The sequence below is a fragment of the Manis pentadactyla genome, chromosome 11 (genome assembly GCF_030020395.1).
Source record: "Manis pentadactyla isolate mManPen7 chromosome 11, mManPen7.hap1, whole genome shotgun sequence".
Lineage (NCBI taxonomy): Eukaryota > Metazoa > Chordata > Mammalia > Pholidota > Manidae > Manis > Manis pentadactyla.
This window is the reverse complement of record NC_080029.1, coordinates 90,276,313-90,295,218: the sequence shown is the minus strand read 5'-3', so window position 1 is coordinate 90,295,218 and position 18,906 is coordinate 90,276,313. Positions and strand designations below refer to the sequence as shown.

Genomic DNA, 18,906 nt, shown 5'->3' with positions numbered 1-18,906 from the left:
TAACTGATCTCCTCCAGGCCTTCTGCATGCTCTGATCCTCTCTCTATTCAACAGCCAAGATGATCTTCTGGAAATTTAAATCTGAACATGTCAGCCTACCCGGCCACCATTGCTGAACATTTTGTGGTGACTCCCAGTGTTCTTAGGATCTGACTCCTTAAGATGGTTCACAGGTGTCTGTGTAGATTATCTCCACAATTTCTGCCTAATGACTCATTTTTCCCTCTCTGCTTTCTTTGTTCCAGCCCCACTGATCTTCTCTTAGCCTATTGTACTCACTATCTCCCTCCTGAGACAGGGCCTTGCATACACTCTGCCTTCTGCCAGATCCATTCCTGCTGGCCCCTTTGCCTAATAAACTCCTATTCGTCCTTCAGAACTCAGTTCAAATGTTACCACTCACTGGGTCACACCTTTGTTAGACATTCTCATAGCACCTCTTACCTTTTCTTTAGATCACTAAATACAGTTGTAGTGTTACATTTGTTTGATTAATTGACCAATGTTTGTTTATTTTTACACTGTAAGTTCCATGAAAGCAGGGACCATGTCTCTTTTGTATCACCAAACCCCAGTACTGAGCATAATGCTTAGCCTACTAGGGGAGCTCAAAAAATCTTTATTTAATGAATGAACAAAACCCATCGACTCTTCTGATCCTAAAAGGGCTCCCAAACCCTTCAGAAGACAGGAAACAAGAGAGAAGGAACTATAATAATGTCTGTTCCATCAGAGTGTAACAGGTGATCAAAGGAACAGCTGAGGCTATAGGCAACATTTTGGAGGCCTCCCTACTTCTTTCTGCTCAACCACCCTCTTCCAAAGAGGGCCAGGAAGGAAGCCACTGAAGAGAAATCTCAGGGCCAGCCTTGTGGGGACAGAACCTCACCAGGAATGCAAAGAAAGAAAGAGAGGGAGTGGATGTCTGCTGAGAAGGGATTCTGTTTTGGATGTCATGCTACATTGTCTCACCTAATCCTCCCCCAAGCCCCATTTTGCAGATGGGAAAACAGACACAAAGAGGCTGTGAAACGTCTAATGAAGGGCAAAGCTGAGTTTGGACTCAGATTCAGCCTTCCTCCAAAGCCTGGGCTTTTCCAGGCTATCATCCTGGCCTCCAGCCCTCAAACACCTCCCCCACGCTGTTAACTTATGGCCTAAAATTTCATCATTAAAGACTCATCTATTCACCTTTGTCTAAAGCTCTCATTAAGGAGTCAGTGTATGATGGTGGAAGTTGGTACACTGGAAAGAGAAACTCTACCATGTATAAGCGACCACTACAAGACCTAAAAAGAAATACATAAACAAAATTGGATTGTGGATAGTAAAAGGGATGAGGGAGTTAATTTTTTATCTTTCATATTGAGAAGACAAGAGATACTGTGTAAAATGGACAAATTTGTATTACACAAAGGGATCACCGTGATTATAGGAGAACCAAAACCAGAAGCTGTTGGTGGCCATTGCCTCTGGGGAGTGGAGCTGGGGAAAGGAGAGAAACTTTCATTTTTCATTTGTTTGTTCTGAGCTGTTCATTAAAAAAATAATAATGCTCTGTAACTTTTCTAAAAAGTTTTGAAATGTTTGTTACAAAGGACTAACTAAACCAACAAAACACCCTTCCTTTAGAATGCAAGTATGTCTAAAAGTTGGTGCTGGACACCTGGGTAAAGTTAGGTCTGCAGGTTTCCTCTGTGTCAGGAAGGAGCAAGTCCCTGGAGAGTCAGTCACACGATGAAGAACACAGCTTCCCGAGCAGTTGCCTCTGAGGACTGGGCACAGGAAACAAGCTTGATAAATTTGGCTTCTCAGGCACACAGGGCCAGGCTGACAGGGGAGCGCCTCTTCCTTGGTATATTCCTAAAGGCAGCACACATACAGACCCATCCAGACGCAAGAGGGTATGGGGCCCACGAAGGCCGGAGATAACCACCCGTCTAGCTCTCCCGGGCCAGCCTCTGCCCCTAGAGGTGCCACACTGAGCAGAAACCCCAGACAGCCAGGGACTCTGCTCCTGCAGGATCTGATAGCAGCTTCTTGAGCCCACTTGGATCTAGTCCCAGGAAGGTGGGCTGCCGTGGGCTCTCAGGTCAGTATGACTCAGGTCCTGTTCCACAGCTGGTCAGAGAGCCCCGAGCAGAGCCCTACACCCCTCAGAACTCAGGGGCTCCTTCCTCCCCCAAGGCATGGCACCTCTTGACCTTTGCTCATCTGCAGTTGATATCACTTTGGGCCCCAGCAACTGCAGAAAGGTGAGGCTGGGGCACTGCTCAGGAGTGCCACTCACTGGCAGCAAGGAGCCAGGAGACTGGCATTCCCAGCACCAAGGCCTGTTGATCTTTGACCCCCACCCTCCCGAAGCCTCGGCCCTCCTTCCCTCCACCTTTCTTTCTTCCCTGCTGGCCTCTCCCTCTTTTCTCTGTCTCCTCACTCTGTTGGCACCCTTGCTCTAACTGGCAGTTTTTCCCAGCTCCTTGTTCAAGCCAGTCCTTCCATGCTGTCTTCAAGCCCTGCTTCCTGTACATCTCCCAACCCAGACAAGGACAACCCAAGTAAGAAGGTCCAGTGGGCTTCTGGAAGGAGGAGGACATCATCCACAGACTCAGAGTCCAAGTCCCACCCTGACCCCTCCAGAGTGTCCAGGTCCCGGAGACCCAGCCGGCTCACAGTGAAGTACGACCGGGGGCAGCTCCAGCGCTGGCTGGAGACGGAGCAGTGGGTGGATGCGAAAGTGCAGGAGCTCTTCCAGGTGGGTAGCATGGGGGCAGGGGGAAGGACACAGGGGCCCAGGAGAGAGCCTGCCTGCAGACCTCAGGGGGAGCGGGAGGGCTGGTGGGAGCCGCTCCCAGGGAGACAAAGCTCTGCCCAACAGGTGACGATGGGTTCGCAGTCCAGAAACCTGCCTGCCTTTGGTCAGGCCTCTACCTCTAACTTTCTTCTTAATCTGGGGCAGGTCTTTGTGTATCTCTGAGAGTTCCCTAATTAGCAAAATGGGGCTATGGAGCTATGCCTGTCACATCTCTGTTGTAGGACTTTTAACACTTGTGTGAGGCAGTAGGGCTATTTTTCTTTGTGTCCTCTCATCCTCAATACACATACATGTCTAGAGCTACACTGTCCAATACTGTAGCTCTCAACCACGTGTAGCTGTTTAACTTTAAATTAATAAAAATTGAATAAATTTTAAAATACAGTTCCTCAGTCACAGCAGCCACATTTCAAGTGCTCAACAGGCCCATGTGGCCAGTGGCTGCCATATTGTCAGCCTGGCTGTGGAAGATTTCCATCATCTCAGAATGGGCAGTGCTGGACTAGAATGTCAGAGCTAACCCATGGTGATGGCAAACACCAGCAGCTGACCCAGCCTGGCTCTGACTGACTCCTCTCAACTCCACCCTGAGAAAAGGACGGGGCTTGACCCCTTCTCACGGGATACTTACCTCCAAATCGGGATCCTAGACTAGTAACAACCGCTGCTTCAACAGAATAACATTCTGAGCACTTAACTCTGTGCTAGGCACAGTGCTCAGCACTTCACACACATTATTTCATTCAACCCTTCCCCGTAACTCCATTAGTTAGGTACTGTTTTATCATGGAGGAAATGGAGGCTTAGAGATGTTAAGTAGCCCAAGGTCACACAGCTAGGAAGCCAGGGGACCAGAGGCTGTGTCCGGTGCTCTGTGCAGAGCCTGAGCGCTTATTTGAGCAGCTAGTAGTGCTTCACACCTGACACACTTCAGAAAAATCCAGTGCCCCAGCTATACCTCAACTGACTTGAAATCTACTTAGGCTGGGGTCTAGGCATTGGTCTTTTTTATCAGCTCCACAGTTGATTCAAGTGTGTGGCCCACTGAGACCCACTGCAGCAAGCCAGAGACCAGAGTCCTCCTTGTCCACCTACCATGGTCCTTGTTTCTTCTTCTTGACTCAGGGCCTGTCTTTTCTTTTTGGGGCAGCAAGGGCTGCAACTCTTCCAGGTAAGGGGTGGATCAGTAGCTCTCTGTTGGGGTGGGGAAGAGCGGTGCATGTGGCCCAGGCTGTCTTGTGAAGTTGAACAGGTCATGGGTCAGTTTGGTCCAGGTGTTGAGTGTTGCCCATGTGCCCTGCAGCAACCTGAGCTCACTCATGGAGAGTAGGGAGATGCCTTGGAACTGGGAGAAGGAGACACAAGCTTTCTTGGCCTGTGTCTGCTCTGACCTTGCAGGACACCTCCACTGCCCTTCATCTACTGCCAGCACCTTCCCTCTCCAGATAAGTTTCAATTTCAAATTGTGTACTTGCAAGAAAAGTCTCATATTTCAGACACCTCAGGGCAAATCCTTTCAGGCATCAGAGAAAGACACAGCAAAAGAACCTTGTCTTGAAAAATCAAGGCAGAAGGAAAGCTGTATACTAATGAGCTCATAACATTGGAAAACAGGACATGTGGGAGGACTGCTCCCAGGCAATGACCGAAATAAAATACCTGGCTTACAGTTGCCATGGTAATTGTCCAAAGGTGCCAGGTGGTAATTCCTCTCCCAATCTCTACTCTTTCCAGCAGGAAGCAGCCAAGTGCCTGGGGAAGCCCCAGGTGGCTGGTTATCTTGGGCAGAGATGGAGGCGACACTGTCTCCAGGCTTACCCTGCTCCAGTTGTACCTTCGTAGAGCCCCTCTCTCCCACCAGGGTTCTCGGCAACAGGCCCACCTTGGATAGTTGCACTGGGAATGGTTCCAGGGTTGAATCACTAATTGTTTAGTTTAGTTTAATGGGACCCAACCTTCCTTTGTGGGAGGGCCCTACCTCTTCTCACTGGGTGTGTAATCTGCTTTGGGATTTTCAGAGGAACTAAGTCTGGGTTCAACAGCTCCTGTTGTCCAGAGGTGGAGAGTGCATTTGGCTATAAGCAGGGACTTAAACACTCATGAGTTTCTCCTATCTTGAGATTCTCACTCAACAACATGCCCCCTCCAGTTACTGTTCCTTATTTCATGTCTCCTTTACAAGAAGACTTCTTAAAGGATCTGTCCACAATCACATCCTCTACTTACCTTTCCCCTTCCTATCACCACTCAAACCACTGAAATCACTTCTCTTTCCACTACTCTATTAAGAGCTCTTGCCAAGGTCACCAATCACTGCCTTGGGACTAAATCTGATGGACATATGAGCAGACGACACTGTTGACCACCCCACAGTTTTGAAACATTGTTTTCTTACAGTTTCCATGACATTATTTTTTCCTGATGGCAGGTTGGCATTTAAATGTGGGCTTTTTGACGTGGTGACATTTTAAGAAGCAATCTATTAAACTTCCAACTTTAAAAACTCATTGTCAATGAACATATGAAACAAAATTTGTTAGCTCATCTCAATCTCTTACTCCATTGCTGATTCCCATGGTGGAGAGACATCAGGAGTAAGGGGACTGAGAATGGACTGGAAGTAAGAAAATGATCAAACCAGACAGTATCTGGCAGGAAACCACCACATGTAATATAGAGTTACATGTTTACCACACTTGTTCATCTCGAGGAGTTGTTTGCTATATCTGTTTATTTTCTGAGAATTCAAAAAATACTTGAAGAAAATATTTAGATTATGATATGAGCACATATTCTTTTTTTTTTGTATTTATTATTAATTTTTAGATAATTATTTTTTATTGAAGGGTAGCTGACACACAGTATTACATTACATTAGTTTCAGGTGTACAACATAGTGATTCAACATTTATATACATGATAATTCTAGGTACCAGCTATCACCATACCAAGTTGTTACAATATTTTGACTATATTCCTTATGCTATACATTACATCCCGGTTACTTATTTATTTTACAATTGGAAGTGTGTACTTTTTTTTTTTTTGTGAGGGCATCTCTCATATTTATTGATCAAATGGTTGTTAACAATAAAATTCTGTATAGGGGAGTCAATGCTCAATGCACAATCATTAATCCACCCCAAGCCTAATTTTCGTCAGTCTCCAATCTTCTGAAGCATAACGAACAAGTTCTTACATGGAGAACAAATTCTTACATAGTGAGTAAGTTACATGGTGAACAGTACGAGGGCAGTCATCACAGAAACTTTTGGTTTTGATGAGCACATATTCTTAACTCCAGTCTGCAGTGGCAATCTGACTCTCAGTAATACACATACCTTATATTTGATTTATAAATAGTATCATAAGTGATATAAAAAGGTTTTTTTTGGCTGGACTAATACTTTCTAGAGGCAGAATTCTAATCATTAGAATGTATCTTAATTATTTGGCCCCACCCTCCACCTTCTGGGATTCCAGTTACACTTGTTAACCAATTCATATCATCCCATAAGTCATCAAGGCTCTGTTCTGTTCTATTTTCCCCCGAGGTTCTTTTCCTGTGTTTCATTTTGGCTAGTTTCTTTTGCTGTATCTTCAAGTTCAATATATTGTTTTTTTCCTGTGGTGTTAAATATGCTGTTAATTCTACCTAGTAAGTTTTTCATTTAAAATATTATATTTTTCATCTTTAGATGCTCCATTTATTCTTTTTCATAGCTTCCATGTCTCTCATTATTATGGTCATGCTTTCCTCATCTGCTAATTTCATCGTCTCTGTCACTTCTGGGTCTGCTTCTCTTAACTGATTTTTCTCCTGATTATAGGTTACATTTCCTGCTTCTTGGCATGACTAGTGATTTTTATTGGACACTGGACATTATGAATTTTGTATTGTTGGGTAACTGGAGTTTTTTTCTTCCTTTAAAGAATGTTTGGCCTCTTTCTAGTTGGCAGTTTAGTTACTTGTGGTTCAGTTAGATCCTTCTGAGGCTTGTTTTTAAGCTCCATTAGGGTGAATCTAGAGTAGCCTTTAATCTAGGGAATAATTTACCCCTACCCCAGTAAAGCATGGCGCTTTGAGATGTATATTTGGATGCACTTTACCGTATATAATGACTACCCCAATCAAGATATGGAACATTTCCATCTTCCAAAAAGTTCCCCAAATAGCACTTACCTTTAAACAAATCAGATAACTTAGTTACTTATTACACCTGTTTTTATTATGTCTCCTCCATTGCTCCTAACATGTAGGCTCTTTGAGGGCAGGATCTTTATTTTATTCACTGAAGTTCCCGAGTTCACAGTGCAGAGTTAATAGTAGGACACATAATTGTTGAGTAAATAGATTTTAAAGGATGAAATAATCAAATGGAAAAGGTGAAATGACCAAATCTCTAGAAAAATGTAAAGGCAAATAAATATCAAATATTTAAGTTAATATAGGAAGAACCCCTTGCCCAAAAGCAAATGGTATTTGGAATGCATGTGTGGAATGGTAGAGCTAATCTAAATTAAAAAAAAAGACTTCTTAAATCAGTAAGAAAAAGCTGAACTTAATAGAAAAACGTATAAAGGTGGCAGTTCTTGAAGTGTATTCTGATGACCTTGGGGGTTCCCAAGTCTCTTTTAGGGGGTCTATGATTATTTTTATAGTAATACTAAGATGTTTGCCTTTTTCACTATGTTGGCATTTCACTATTAAGGCAAAAACAATGGTAGCTCTTGGTGTGAATCAAGAAAGTGGTGCCAACCTATACTAGTAGCTACGTTCATCACCACCATGCCATTTTCACTAAGTCCTTGATGAAGCTATAAAAATTATTAAGTTCAATAAATCTTGGCCCTTGAGTTCACTTTTTTAAAAAATTGACATTATTTCTTGGAGCACTTTTAGGTTCACAGCAAAATGGAGCAGAAAATATAGATTTCCCATATTCCCCATGTGCCCACACATGCATAGCCTCCGGCATTTTCAACATCCCCCACTACAGTGGTACACTGTTACAATTGGTGAATCTATATTGACATATCATAATGACCCAAAGGCCATAGTTTATATTAGGGTTCATTCTTGGTGTTGTATGTGCTATAGATTTGGAAAATGTATAATGACATGTGTCTGCCGTTAAAGTATCATACAGAGCTGAAAGTCATGCTCTGCCTTTTCATCCCTCCCTCCCACCTAGTCCCTGGCAACCACTGATCTTTTTACTCTCAGAATCATACAGTATGTAAACTTTTCATATTGGAGTCTTTCACTTATTATATAACTCTATGATTGCTCCATGTCTTTTCATGGCTTGATAACATATTTCTTTTTAGCACTGAATAATATTCCATTGTCTGAATGTACCACTGTTGATTTGTCCATTCACCTACTGAAGGACACCTTGGTTAGTTCCAAGCTCTGGCAATTATGAATAAAGCTGCTGTAAACCACTATATGCAGGTTTTTTGTTGATATGTTTTCACCTTACTTGGGTAAATACCAAGGAGCATGATTGCTGTATCATATGGTAAGAGTATGTTTAGTTTTGTAAGAAACTGCCAAACTGTCTTGCAAAGTAGCTGTACCATTTTGTATTCCTACCAGCAACGAATGAAGGTTCCTGTTGTTCCACATTTTCTTCAGCACTTGTCAGTGTTCTGATTTTTTTGCCATTTCAATAGGTATGTAGTGGTATCTCGTTTTAATCTGCAATTCCATAATCACATATGATATTGGCATTTGCATATCATTTTGGTGAGGTATCTGTTCAGATCTTTTTTAAAATTGGGTTGTTCACTTTTTATTGTTGAGTTTCAAGAAATATTTCTGTATTTTGGATAATAGTCCTTTAGCAGATGTGTCTCTTGCAAATATTTCTCCAAGTCTATGGCTTGTATTTTCAGTGTTTTGATAGACTCTGTAATGTTTAAATTATTTCAATGGCTATAACTTTTAAAAAGTGTTTTTGAAATATGATTCACATACCATACAATTCACCCACTTATGGTGTACAGTTCAGTGGTTTCACCACAATCTAATTTTAGAACTTTTTATCCCCCCGCCAAAAGCCTTATAGTGATCAACAGTCATACCTCATTCCCCACCATCACCACTCCTTGAGTGGGGAGAACCAATTCAAAGGGGAGAATCCCTGGGAGGCTGAGGGGGGGCCTGTGGAGAAGTGTTATAGCTCAGGAACCCGCTCTCTGATCTCTTCTACCCAGATCGGTACCACTAATCTACTTTGCATCTATAGATTTACCTCTTCTGGACATTTCTTATAAATCGAATCATAAAACATGTCTTTTGTAACTGGCTTCTTTCACTAACATAATATTTTCAAGGTTCACCCATGTTACAGCATGAAACAGTGCTTTATTCCTTTTTATTGCTGAGTAATATTGTATGACTGCATCATATTTTATTTATTTATCAGTTGATGGACATTTGGATTGTTTTCACTTTGGGACTATTATGAATAATGTTGCTGTGAACAATCCTGTGTGAATTTTTGTGTGAACATATGTTTTCATTTCTCTTGGGCATAGGTCTAGGAGTGGAATGGCTGAGTCAGGTGATAACTCTCTATTTACCATTTTTAAGGAACTGCCAAACTGTTTTCCAAAGCAGCGGTGCATTTTTCATTCCTGCTGACAATGTATGTATCTTTTGAAATCAAACAGACACTCCTTTTAAAGAACCCTAGCACGATTTCAGGTAGAACATAGTAACTGTTCAGTACCTACTGAATGCAAGTATGAATGGGTGGTTTGAATAGTGTACAAAGAGGGACTGAACATGGGGAATGAGGTGGGATATGGGTGAGTCTGACAGTAACTTTCACTGCAGCACCAGCAGGCCAGGCCCCTCTGAGCCCCATGTGATTCCCAAACAGGATCAACCAAGTCCTTCTGAGCCTGAGATTGACCTGGAGGCTCTCATGGAATTATCCACAGAGGAGCAGAAGACTCAGTTGGAGGTAAAATGGGGGTTTTGTCCCCTGCCCCAGGCACTGGGGGATGGAAGCTGGGCTTGGACCAAGGAGAACCAAGGAACCCCAATCTCTGCCTCCTTGAGTGGGGAGAACCAGTTCAAAGGGGAGAATCCCTGGGAGGCTGAGGGGGGCTTGTGGAGAAGCATTATAGCTCAGGAACCCACTCTCTGCTCTCTTCTACCCAGGCTATTCTCCAAAACTGCCCTCGCCCCACAGAGGTAAGGGATGTTCTGTTGGTCTGGGGTTAAGAGGAGGCCCACTGGGGAGGAAGCTAATGAAGGGGAGGATTTGAAAGGAAGGCTTAGCCCAAGGTCCTTCTCCCCTTCCCCAACTTTGGAGAGGTAGAATGGGGGGAGATTAGGGAGGGCAGTGTGGTGGGTGGGTGTGACCTCAGGTCTTGATCTCACCCTTGTTTCTCTTTCAGCCTTTTATCTCTGAGCTGCTCAGTCAACTCAAGAAACTCCGGAGACTCAGTCGGCCTCAGAAATAAGCCTTGTGAGACCAACATCAACAGCCTCAGCACTGCCAGGCCCGCCTTGAATCTCTGGATCCTGGGCTGAGAGAGAAATAACTCCTTGGGTCACAGACAAAGAACATGGAGGACAAGGAGGGACATTTGGACACCCCTAGTGTATGTGCAGTCACAGCTAGTTCCTGTCACTGGGCTTTCTGGGAGCCAGTCATGGCTGTTTCCCAGTGCTTTCCTTGGCAACCAAGTGGATAAAACCTTTAGGAGCCCCAGCTGAATGGAGTGTGGAGCATATCTGTGCCGAGGGATGGGGGAGGGGGAGGGCAAAGCGATATACCAGAGGGCACATCCTGAGTCACTGGGCTGTGGCCACACACCCCATCCATCCATCCAAACAGGACCCAAAAATTCGAAGAGGAAGGTCACAATTCTGCTAGAGACATCACAATCTAACAAGGCCCAGAGGCCAAGCTGCGGCACCTGGCTGCAACACAAAGCCTCCTGGCACCTCCAACAGGAGCCCAAGTAGCAGAGACTAGCCTTGAATCCCAGAGGAAAGCTAACAGGAAAAACCTAGCTGGGTTGGGGGCATCTGGGAAGGTTACACCTTCTTCCCCTTTAAATGATTCAGGAGGCCTTAGGTGGAGGACTCCTCCTTGAGCAGCTGTAGCCAGAGACAGGAAGAGAGAAAGCAGGGGCTAAGCAGAAGGGTATAAAGGGTACAGGCTGAGAAGCTGAGAGTCAGGTCAGGAAGGAGTTGCCAGAAACACACACTGGGTCTGAATGGCAGATAGGTTGGGATGGGGGCCCTGGGAAGAGGCATCCTTGGTGAGTAAGGCAGGAAGCAGGGTGTGTAATCATTGTGCATGCAGTGTCTGAGTACTACAGAGGCTCAGAAATCCGATGGTGAGGCCTAGGGGCTGAGCTGGGCTGCCCGGAACAGGATGCATAGTTTGGTTCAGCAAATATTCATGCCTACTGTGTGAACAGTAGGAACAGTCCCACCTGCAGAAACTTGCAGGCTGGCTCAACCTTTCTCCTCACTGCACAGGACTGAACTTAAGCCTACTCTGCTCTTGCCATCTCTCCAAGGTCTCTGGCTCAGGGCCCACTGGGTTCTAGAGATAAGAGATGCAGGGCTCAAGGAATCAAACATACTTTATTAGATCCACAAAGTACTGGGTAGGGCTCTGGGTCCTTGGGCAAGTTTCAAGGTTCATCCTTAGAGTTAGTCTGGCCTTTCTGCATCATGCCTCATTCCCAGTCCTGGCTCTGCTGCTGGAGGGCTCCTGACTTCTGCTTTCCCTCTGGCTTCTCTAGTCATCATCTCAAATGGAGAATCTTTCCTCCTTCCAGGGACACTGAAGTTCAGGAAAGAGCTATTCTGTGAGCAGTCTAGCCTGACATGCTCTTCCATCAGATACCCCGAGGCTAAGCTCAGAGGTAGCCACCCCAGCTTGTGCAGCTGCCCATCAGATTGCCTTCCTGGGAGGACCAGGGTTTCCTCAGTGCTCTTGGCCTGCATATGGGGAACTGTAGGCAGATGTCTGGTGCTCTTGAAGTTCAAAGGCATCATGGCTTTCCCTGTGGAGCAGAGATACAGTTCAGGAGATCAGGGATCACAGGGGCCTCAAGCTCTCCCAGTTCCACAGAACATTCTACCTGCCCCCACCGGAAACAGCAGACACAGTAGAGGTCTCCATCACAGCCAGCACAGCGCAGGGTGGCGTCTTCATTGCAGATGTAGCACCAGGGGAGCTCCTCTTCCTCAGCCTCAGGCTTGAGGGCTGTGGCCTGGGCCTTCAGGGCCTGGAGATGAACAGGGGAGGTAAGGCACTGGATGGGCATGAGGGCTGTGCAGCAGCAGTTGGCCAGGCAGGGAGGGAACTGTGGCAGTGGCTTGGGGCTTTTCTCACCTCAGGCTCTGCCCTGCAGGATTGGGCCTGGGGTTGGAGAGTTGGCTCCACAGGGATATTAAAGCCACTTGCTTCATCCAGGGCAGCTTCTTCAGTGAGCTATGGATAGGGCAAAGAGGTACGGCTCCCTGCTCCGGAACCAGGCCTAGGCCCCCCACTCTCCCTTCATATTGCCTGTGGCTGCCGATAGCCTATCTCAAGGGGCCAGGGGGCAGGTCTGGGGCTTAGGGACAGTGGGGCTCCAGCTAGAACAGGAGTCGCAGAGTGACTGGCCACGCAGCCCCAGAGCAGAGGAAGGGTGATCAGGGCCAAGTGGGGGATGGGACAGTGAGGCAGGGACAGGACAAAAGGTGGTCAGGTAGGGCAGAGCCAACCTGCTGAAGCACTCTTTGGATGGCTGTTTCCTCATCCTCATCGTCATCACTGTCTGGGAGGTGATAATCCTGGAGGGTCACTTGAAAAGGGAGAGATGGGAGCTTGGGAGCAAAGAGGCTGAGAGAGGTCACTTTAGTGGCTGTACTCTTGCCCCCAGAAGCTGCTTTGGTTTCCTGTGGCACTTGTTCCAGAGCTGAGCTGCCTCTGCAGCCGCCCTGATCAGACACTGCTCTTCCCTGCCCCACCTTGTAGGGCAGGAGTGGGGTGGAAGGTGCAGAAACAGAAGACTTTGCACCTGCAGGAACTAAGGGACCCTGTCCCCTGATGGTTGCTACTTGTTCTTCAACCAGTGCTTTGCCCCAGTACCTTCTTCATGGCTCTGAGCAGAGCCTGACAGACCCCCAGGCACAGGACCCCTGGCGCCTTTCTCAGCCTACAGGGAGTACAGCCGTTCTGAGAGCTTGGCTGGGGGTGGGAGTGGTGGGTCTGCCAATGGACATGAGTGAGCAGCTGTTCCCCAGGTTCTACCTCTATCAGGGTCCTGTCCCCGGAGCACAGCCAAGCGCTTGGCGAGGGCCAGGATCCGCTCCTGCCTTGTGTTCTCTTCCTGCAGCTGGACAGCTGCCTCAGCCAGCAGCCTGCTCTTCTCCTCTTGCAGAGACCAGGTGGCGTTCCCCTTGGAATTAGCGCTCCGGCCCCCTGGGCCACCCTGGTTGAGGCTGTTCTGCCTAGAGGCAGCTGGAAGGAGCAATGCAGTCAGGAAGGCAGAGACATTCCAAGGCCTCTCATCAGAAGACACTGAGCCCATTTCTCAACTTTAAAAAAAATTATAGATATCAACTTTTTGTTCAGCATTAGCTCCTTGGTTTATATTACAATAAAATGAGTATTTCCTCCATCTTTCCAAATGTAAAAAACTAGTAATCTTAGACACATTTTTTTCAACCATCCCCACCCCCTGCTACTTGATATTTTTAATATGCTGCCCTTAGGGTGGGTGTCCCATGGTATGAGAGTCACAACCTAAAGGATCAGGATATGGGGAGGCCAAGGTTCAGCCAGACTCTCTGCCTTATAGGCTGGAATTAGCATTTCCAGGGAGTAGGGAAGACAGGACATGAGGGAAGCTAAGGTCTTGTATGTCACTAGTTGGGAAGAATTTTACCAGAGTGGGTGTGGCCCTAACATGGTCTCCTTTAGCTCAGAGTTTCAGAACAAAAGGTTTGAAATCAGACAGCTTTGGGCTCAAGTCCCAGCTCTGCCACTTACTAGCTGTGTGGCTGTGGCCAAGTTCTATAAGCTTACCAGCCTCAGTCTCTCATTTATAAAATATGGATACTAACAGTATGTACTTCAGGATTACTGAGGATATTCAGTGAGACTGCGTCTCTAAGGCAGGATTTCTCAATCTTGGACACTTGGGACAGGGTAATTCTTTGCTGTGGGCGCGTCCTGTGCATGTACAATGTTCAGCAGCATCTAGTCTCAGCTCACTAGGTGCCAAGGGTACTCTCTGAATTGTGACAACCAGAAAGTCTCCAGGCATTGCCAAATGGACCCTGGAGGAAAAATCATCTCTAGTTGAGAATTACTGCTCTAAGTCTTTGAAGAGCACTGTCTAGTAGACCATTTTGTGATGATGGAAATGTTTCATATCATGGTCTATATTTGTGTTGTCCAAGATGATAGCCATGAGCCTCATGTGGATAGTACCTCTGAGGAGCTGAATTTTAAGTGTTACTGAATTTTAATTACATTTAAATAGCCTCTTCCTCCTCCTTACCATCATCACAGGGAACATTCACTGAGCACTTACTATAAGCCAGGCAGGGTCCTAAGTACTTACTCAATGCTCTCGTCTACTCCTCATGACTTCCTCACTAGGTAGGTTTTACCACACATAATTCCACTTAACAGATGAGGAAAGTGGAACTTAGGTCAGATAACTTGCCCAGGTTGCACAGCTAGTAAGTGGCAGGATGGAGATCCACTGTTTGATTCTAAAGCCCACATGCTTATCCACTAGGCTTACAGTGGCTCCCACTGGAATAAACACTCACTAAATGGTGGCCCTTACCATGTTCATTGTTCTCTGATTTATATTCGCCTCCCAGAGGGGGAGCAGCAGAGCCTCTCCCACCTAGGGAAAGTGAGGGGGCAGGTCCCTGGGGAAGCCACGTGGAGAAGTTGCCTGGGCCGCCTCCTTCCCAGCTCTCATTAATAGCCACCTCTGCCGTCATCTGTGTCAGCAGATCCTGGGCCTGCTGGGCCTGGGTCCTGGTGTCTGGTGGCCTGTGCGCCTGCACAGACGAGGGAGTCTCAGTGAGGGGCAGGGTAGGGCGAGGCCGTCCTGTAAGGCCCAGAGCAGCCTAGCTCCGGAGTGGATGCTGAGGAGTTCCCAAAGCTCCGTGAAAGGGGATTAATCCAGGGCCCACATAGTCAGGTAGGCCTGGCAGTCCCCACAAGACTGAGGGACCATTCCTTCCTGCCCACCCAATCCTGCTGCTTGTCCCTGTTCCTCGGCCTGGGAGCAGGCTCAGGAGGTGGGGGTGGGAGGCTTTGCCAACTCCTGAAAAGTACATAAGCATACATGTATCTGAGCTTCTGCTGGGTCCTTGTCCTAGGACCCCTTTCTCTCCTAAGCCACAGCACTTACCAGTTGGGGGTTCTGAGAAGGTAGAACTTTGCCCTGCAATGCAGCAAGCCGTGCCTCCATCTCCTGGGTGGAAGGGATGGAACTCTGGGGTTCATCCCTCAGAGCAGCTAGTCTGGCTTCTACCTCTGCCTGCGAGGGCACTGACTCTGTAATTGGCATGGGGAAGCCTTGTAAGACCCAGAGGAATTCTAGTCCCAGGAGCCTCGGATGGTATCTTTCAGGCCACCCTGTCTGCCCCCACTCACTGGGCTTGTTCTCCTGGCGGAGCTGTGCCAGGCGCTCAGCGATGACTTGGTCTTGCCGGGTCTGTCCCTGGCTCTGGGGAGTGTGGAGCTTCTGTTTGGTTTCCATGGCTGCCACACGCCTGATGTGATATGAGATAGAGGCTCTTGAAGAATGTAGAAGGGAGGGGTGAAGGCACCCACTCAGTGTTTCCATTCAAATCTAGGCATCTAGGGAGGCCTTCAACAGACAATCTTCTGTGGCTCTTGCTCATGTGGCCCTGTAGCCAAACCCAGCTGACCAGCCAGAGGGTCCAGCTGAGAGGGCCAGGCCTATCAAGAACCTTTACTGGGGACAGGGCTAATAAGCTGTTTTCTGAGCCTAAAATGGCAGTCAGGAGCTCCTGATCTTATGCTCATGTGACCTAGAGGCTGGTAAGAGAGTTCTGCCTTCCTTTCCCCATCCCCATTTGTTTCTGTCCCTTCAGCACTTACTTCTTATAGTTCTGGGGTGGTGACCATTTGGAGGCATTAGCAGAAGAAGATCCTCTGTAGAGAAGAAATTTGGTGTCAGATGTCCTCTCATCTGCCACTCAGCACCCCCTACCCCAAAAATTTCCTGGGCTGACCTGTAGCCACAATGTGTAAGGCTGCAAAGGCTGACCAGCTGCCTGCTGCCTTGCTTGGCTGAACCCTCACCTGTGGTGATTTCTTACCTGGTCAGGACCTCATGGCACTGCTTGCAGACTTTCTGTCGGGTGTTCCCAGCCTGGGGCACCACTGCACTGAAGCCAAGGCAGCCGGAACAGAAGGCCCGGCCACAGTTCTTACAGCCATACTACAAGAAACATGAAGCAGGGGGATCCACCTCTCACCCACCCCTGCAGGTTCCTCCCTGGGACTCTCCAAGTACACACAGAGAGAAGGCAGTGAAGTTATGACCAGCAGCTAGGAAGGAGGAGGATGAGGAGCGGGCCCCTAAGCCTTAAGGAGAGACAGGGATGAAAAGTAAAGCAATTCCTCAGCTCCAGTCTTTTATTCAAATCAAGTAGAGCTTCATGCAAATTCCCATGCTTTCTACCCTGTCTTCAATTCCCTTACCTAGCCCCATGCCTCAGATCACACTTCAATAAAGGGAAATCGGAGAGGATGCAGAGCCCCTGTCTTCCCTGCTCAAGTAGAGATGGAGGAAGGCTTGGCTTCAGGATGGGATGATTAACAATGGCCTCTATTTAGTACTTACTGTGTGCCAGGCACTAAGCTCATTACTTAACATTCATCATCTGATTTAATCCTCACAATTTATACACACTATTTTACTTAATCCTGACAGCCACCATTATTATTCTTATTTTTGATGTGGTCAGAGAGGTTACATGACTTGTTCAAACCAAGGTCACCCTGTGAATAAGACAACAGAGCTCATCCGACTTCAAAACCAGGTTTCCAAGTGCTACACGGATCTGCCTCCCTACCCTCCAATTCATCATTCATCCTATCTGGTTACTAGCTTCTAGTCACAACTGAGGCAGAGTAAACCTGCAGTTTATACTGAGGTAAGTTGGTGGGTCTGTGCTAAAGACAAGAGCGTCTTTGTCATGGTGCCCTGGGGACAGAAGGGGGGTGGTAATCTGATTCAAGAAACCTGGGACGGGCAGGCTACATGATGATGAAGGTTTCAGAACACAGAGAGTACCATGCATGGTGTGATGGAGAGGGTCACGGGGGATTAACTAAGACCGGGCTGCGGAGGAGCAGAGCGGAGGGGAGGAAAGTGCCTGATCCCACAGTTGGACAGAAAAGCCTAGCTTTCCAAAAACAACAGCAATGAGCCTTACAGTCTATAGGGAAATTTCACCTCCAGCACCATACTGGATTCTCACACCAACCTGGAGAGCAAGGGAGCGTTAGCTCCATTTTACAAAAATGGAACTTGAGCCTGACTTCATCAAAACCACATGACTGAAAGTAAATAAAATAAAAGCAAGTCTACGGACTCCAAAAGCAAGTCCTGTGCTTTTTGCTCTACTCCGTGTGCTCCCTGGTCCTTTAGCTCCCTGGAAGACTCACCTCCTTCTTGAAGAGAGTGAACTTGACAGCGCAGCTGTAGCACCTACTCTCCATCCCGGTTCCAGGGCTGGCGTGGCAGGGTCGGCAGAGTTGAAATCTCGCCCGCCAGGTTCACAACCCCTTGGACATTCACCCAGCCCCGCCCCTGCCCCGTACGCCCACTCGAGCCGGTCCTCTACGGCCTCTGACAGGGAAATCTCTCCCTGCCACCCGGGTCGGAGAGCGGCCGCGGTGACCGCGGAGCCTCATGGGAGTCGTAGTTCATTCAGAACCGCCCACATCCCGAAAGGCCGTCAAGCCTGACCAGAACACGACATTTCCCAGAGGGCTAAGTGCCACTCAGCCCTCTGGGAGCCGTCAGACCCCGTGAATCCCCTCGCACGCTTAGACTCTTGGGAGTTGTAGTACGGATCCAGTCAGGCTTGGAAAAATGGCGATGAGCAAAGAGCTCTTACAGATCGACCTGTACGCACTGCTTGGTATCGAGGAGAAGGCGGCGGACAAAGAGGTGAGAGTGGCGACGAGGATGGCCGATCTCGGGCGGCCTAGCGGCCTTTCCCGCCTTGACGCCTCTCCCGCAGCTGATATCCGCCCTCCACGTTCGGTCGGACCCGGGGCGAAGGGGGCGGGGGTGGCCTGACGGCGGGAGAAGACAGCCTCCCAGACCTTTCCTGGATCTTCTAGGGCCTAGAGAGGAAAAGGGGGGCACAGAAAGGAGGCCCTAGCGCGGGGCACTGTGCTGTCGCTGTGGCCCTTGTCTAGGAGAGGCCGCGGGGTGAGCCTGGGTAAGGAACCTAGTCGCCTCCTTGCGCCTGCGTGGTGTCAGCCTCTGATTCCGCTTGTCCTGACTGTGGCTTGAGGTACTTCTTTCAGCCTCTCCTGAAGGGTTATTTAACTCCGCTTAGAGACCAGGGAGGAAGAAAGTCCAGGTCTCAAGACTCTACGCTCCCTTTTCATCTCCTCCTTGGCAGTGTGACCTGTGACTTTGCCATCTGTTTTCTTTTTCTCTTCAGCCCATTGACCCTTTTCAGGCAGCAGATGTTTAGGTGGTACCCTCTCGACGTGTGTTAGTGGGCCAAAAGCAGAAGGATAAGGCAGATGGTCTCAAGCTCCGTGGAAGGGAGTTGATAAAGATGCCAAGAAGTTGGACACTAGTGAAGCTGTAATTAAGATTTTGTTGTCTTCCTTTGGATTGTGGTGGTGGTTGTAGCAATGTAGGAAGGAGGCACATAATTTATTAGATGAAAATTAATGCCTACGAATGCCTCTGTACTACCAGTTTGCATAGGTTTATGGGTTAAGTGAGCTTTTGAGAAGAGGAAGTTCTGGGGCAGAAAGGCAGGGAGACCTACAGAGCCCTTGAGGAGAGATGCTGTCAGCCTGCACAGAACTGTC

The 18,906-nt window shown here is 47.6% G+C and overlaps 3 protein-coding genes across 13 annotated transcripts in view; 2 read left to right on the top strand and 1 right to left on the bottom strand.

Annotated features, from left to right (window-relative positions):
- The first annotated feature begins 2,367 nt into the window (after window positions 1–2,367).
- PPP1R14D (protein phosphatase 1 regulatory inhibitor subunit 14D) lies at window positions 2,368–11,288 on the top strand. 2 transcript variants are annotated; one of them, XM_036923834.2, is made up of 4 exons: window positions 2,368–2,752; window positions 9,706–9,789; window positions 9,990–10,022; window positions 10,229–11,288. In XM_036923834.2, exons 1-4 carry the CDS (start codon window positions 2,498–2,500, stop codon window positions 10,292–10,294), a joined length of 438 nt encoding a protein of 145 aa, XP_036779729.1. In that variant the 5' UTR covers window positions 2,368–2,497; the 3' UTR covers window positions 10,295–11,288. The 2 variants fall into 2 exon arrangements, with proteins under 2 accessions (XP_036779729.1, XP_036779730.1); XM_036923835.2 differs by lacking the exon at window positions 9,990–10,022.
- A 125-nt stretch (window positions 11,289–11,413) lies between these two features.
- ZFYVE19 (zinc finger FYVE-type containing 19) lies at window positions 11,414–17,728 on the bottom strand. 6 transcript variants are annotated; one of them, XR_008992570.1, is made up of 12 exons: window positions 17,512–17,725; window positions 16,158–16,279; window positions 15,937–15,990; window positions 15,466–15,584; window positions 15,221–15,366; window positions 14,642–14,864; window positions 13,093–13,302; window positions 12,564–12,643; window positions 12,190–12,288; window positions 11,946–12,082; window positions 11,621–11,857; window positions 11,414–11,578 (listed from the first exon to the last, which is right to left on the bottom strand). XR_008992570.1 is itself a non-coding variant. In XM_057488694.1 (12 exons), exons 5-12 carry the CDS (start codon window positions 15,569–15,571, stop codon window positions 11,779–11,781), a joined length of 1,080 nt encoding a protein of 359 aa, XP_057344677.1. In that variant the 5' UTR covers window positions 15,572–15,584; window positions 15,937–15,990; window positions 16,158–16,279; window positions 17,280–17,330; window positions 17,512–17,714; the 3' UTR covers window positions 11,414–11,778. The 6 variants fall into 6 exon arrangements, 5 of the variants coding, with proteins under 5 accessions (XP_057344677.1, XP_057344675.1, XP_057344674.1 ...); XM_057488694.1 differs by adding an exon at window positions 17,280–17,330 and having other exon boundaries at window positions 11,414–11,857; window positions 17,512–17,714; XM_057488692.1 differs by lacking the exon at window positions 12,564–12,643 and having other exon boundaries at window positions 11,414–11,857; window positions 14,642–14,704; window positions 14,793–14,864; window positions 17,512–17,728.
- A 77-nt stretch (window positions 17,729–17,805) lies between these two features.
- Window positions 17,806–18,906, top strand: part of DNAJC17 (DnaJ heat shock protein family (Hsp40) member C17) — a 47,643-nt gene continuing 46,542 nt past the window's right edge. The window contains exon 1 of one of the 5 annotated variants that reach the window (XM_057488697.1): window positions 17,806–18,025. In XM_057488697.1, the coding sequence (XP_057344680.1) occupies window positions 17,942–18,025 (84 nt within the window). In that variant the 5' untranslated portion in view covers window positions 17,806–17,941. The remainder of the gene's footprint in view (window positions 18,026–18,906) is intronic. The other 4 variants (XM_057488699.1, XM_057488698.1, XM_036923830.2 and 1 more) reach the window with 4 other exon arrangements.

Bases quoted from the DNA above. Each gene is read 5' to 3' on its own strand.
- PPP1R14D (XM_036923834.2), top strand. From the start codon at position 2,498: ATGCTGTCTTCAAGCCCTGCTTCCTGTACATCTCCCAACCCAGACAAG. The intron at 2,753-9,705 runs GTGGGTAGCATG...ATTCCCAAACAG, and splicing joins AAGTGCAGGAGCTCTTCCAG to GATCAACCAAGTCCTTCTGA. The intron at 10,023-10,228 runs GTAAGGGATGTT...TTTCTCTTTCAG, and splicing joins ACTGCCCTCGCCCCACAGAG to CCTTTTATCTCTGAGCTGCT.
- ZFYVE19 (XM_057488691.1), bottom strand. From the start codon at position 17,565: ATGGAGAGTAGGTGCTACAGCTGCGCTGTCAAGTTCACTCTCTTCAAG. The intron at 12,644-13,092 runs GTAGAACCTGGG...TCCCTTTTCAAG, and splicing joins GGGACAGGACCCTGATAGAG to TGACCCTCCAGGATTATCAC. The intron at 12,083-12,189 runs GTGAGAAAAGCC...GTTCATCTCCAG, and splicing joins CCTGCAGGGCAGAGCCTGAG to GCCCTGAAGGCCCAGGCCAC.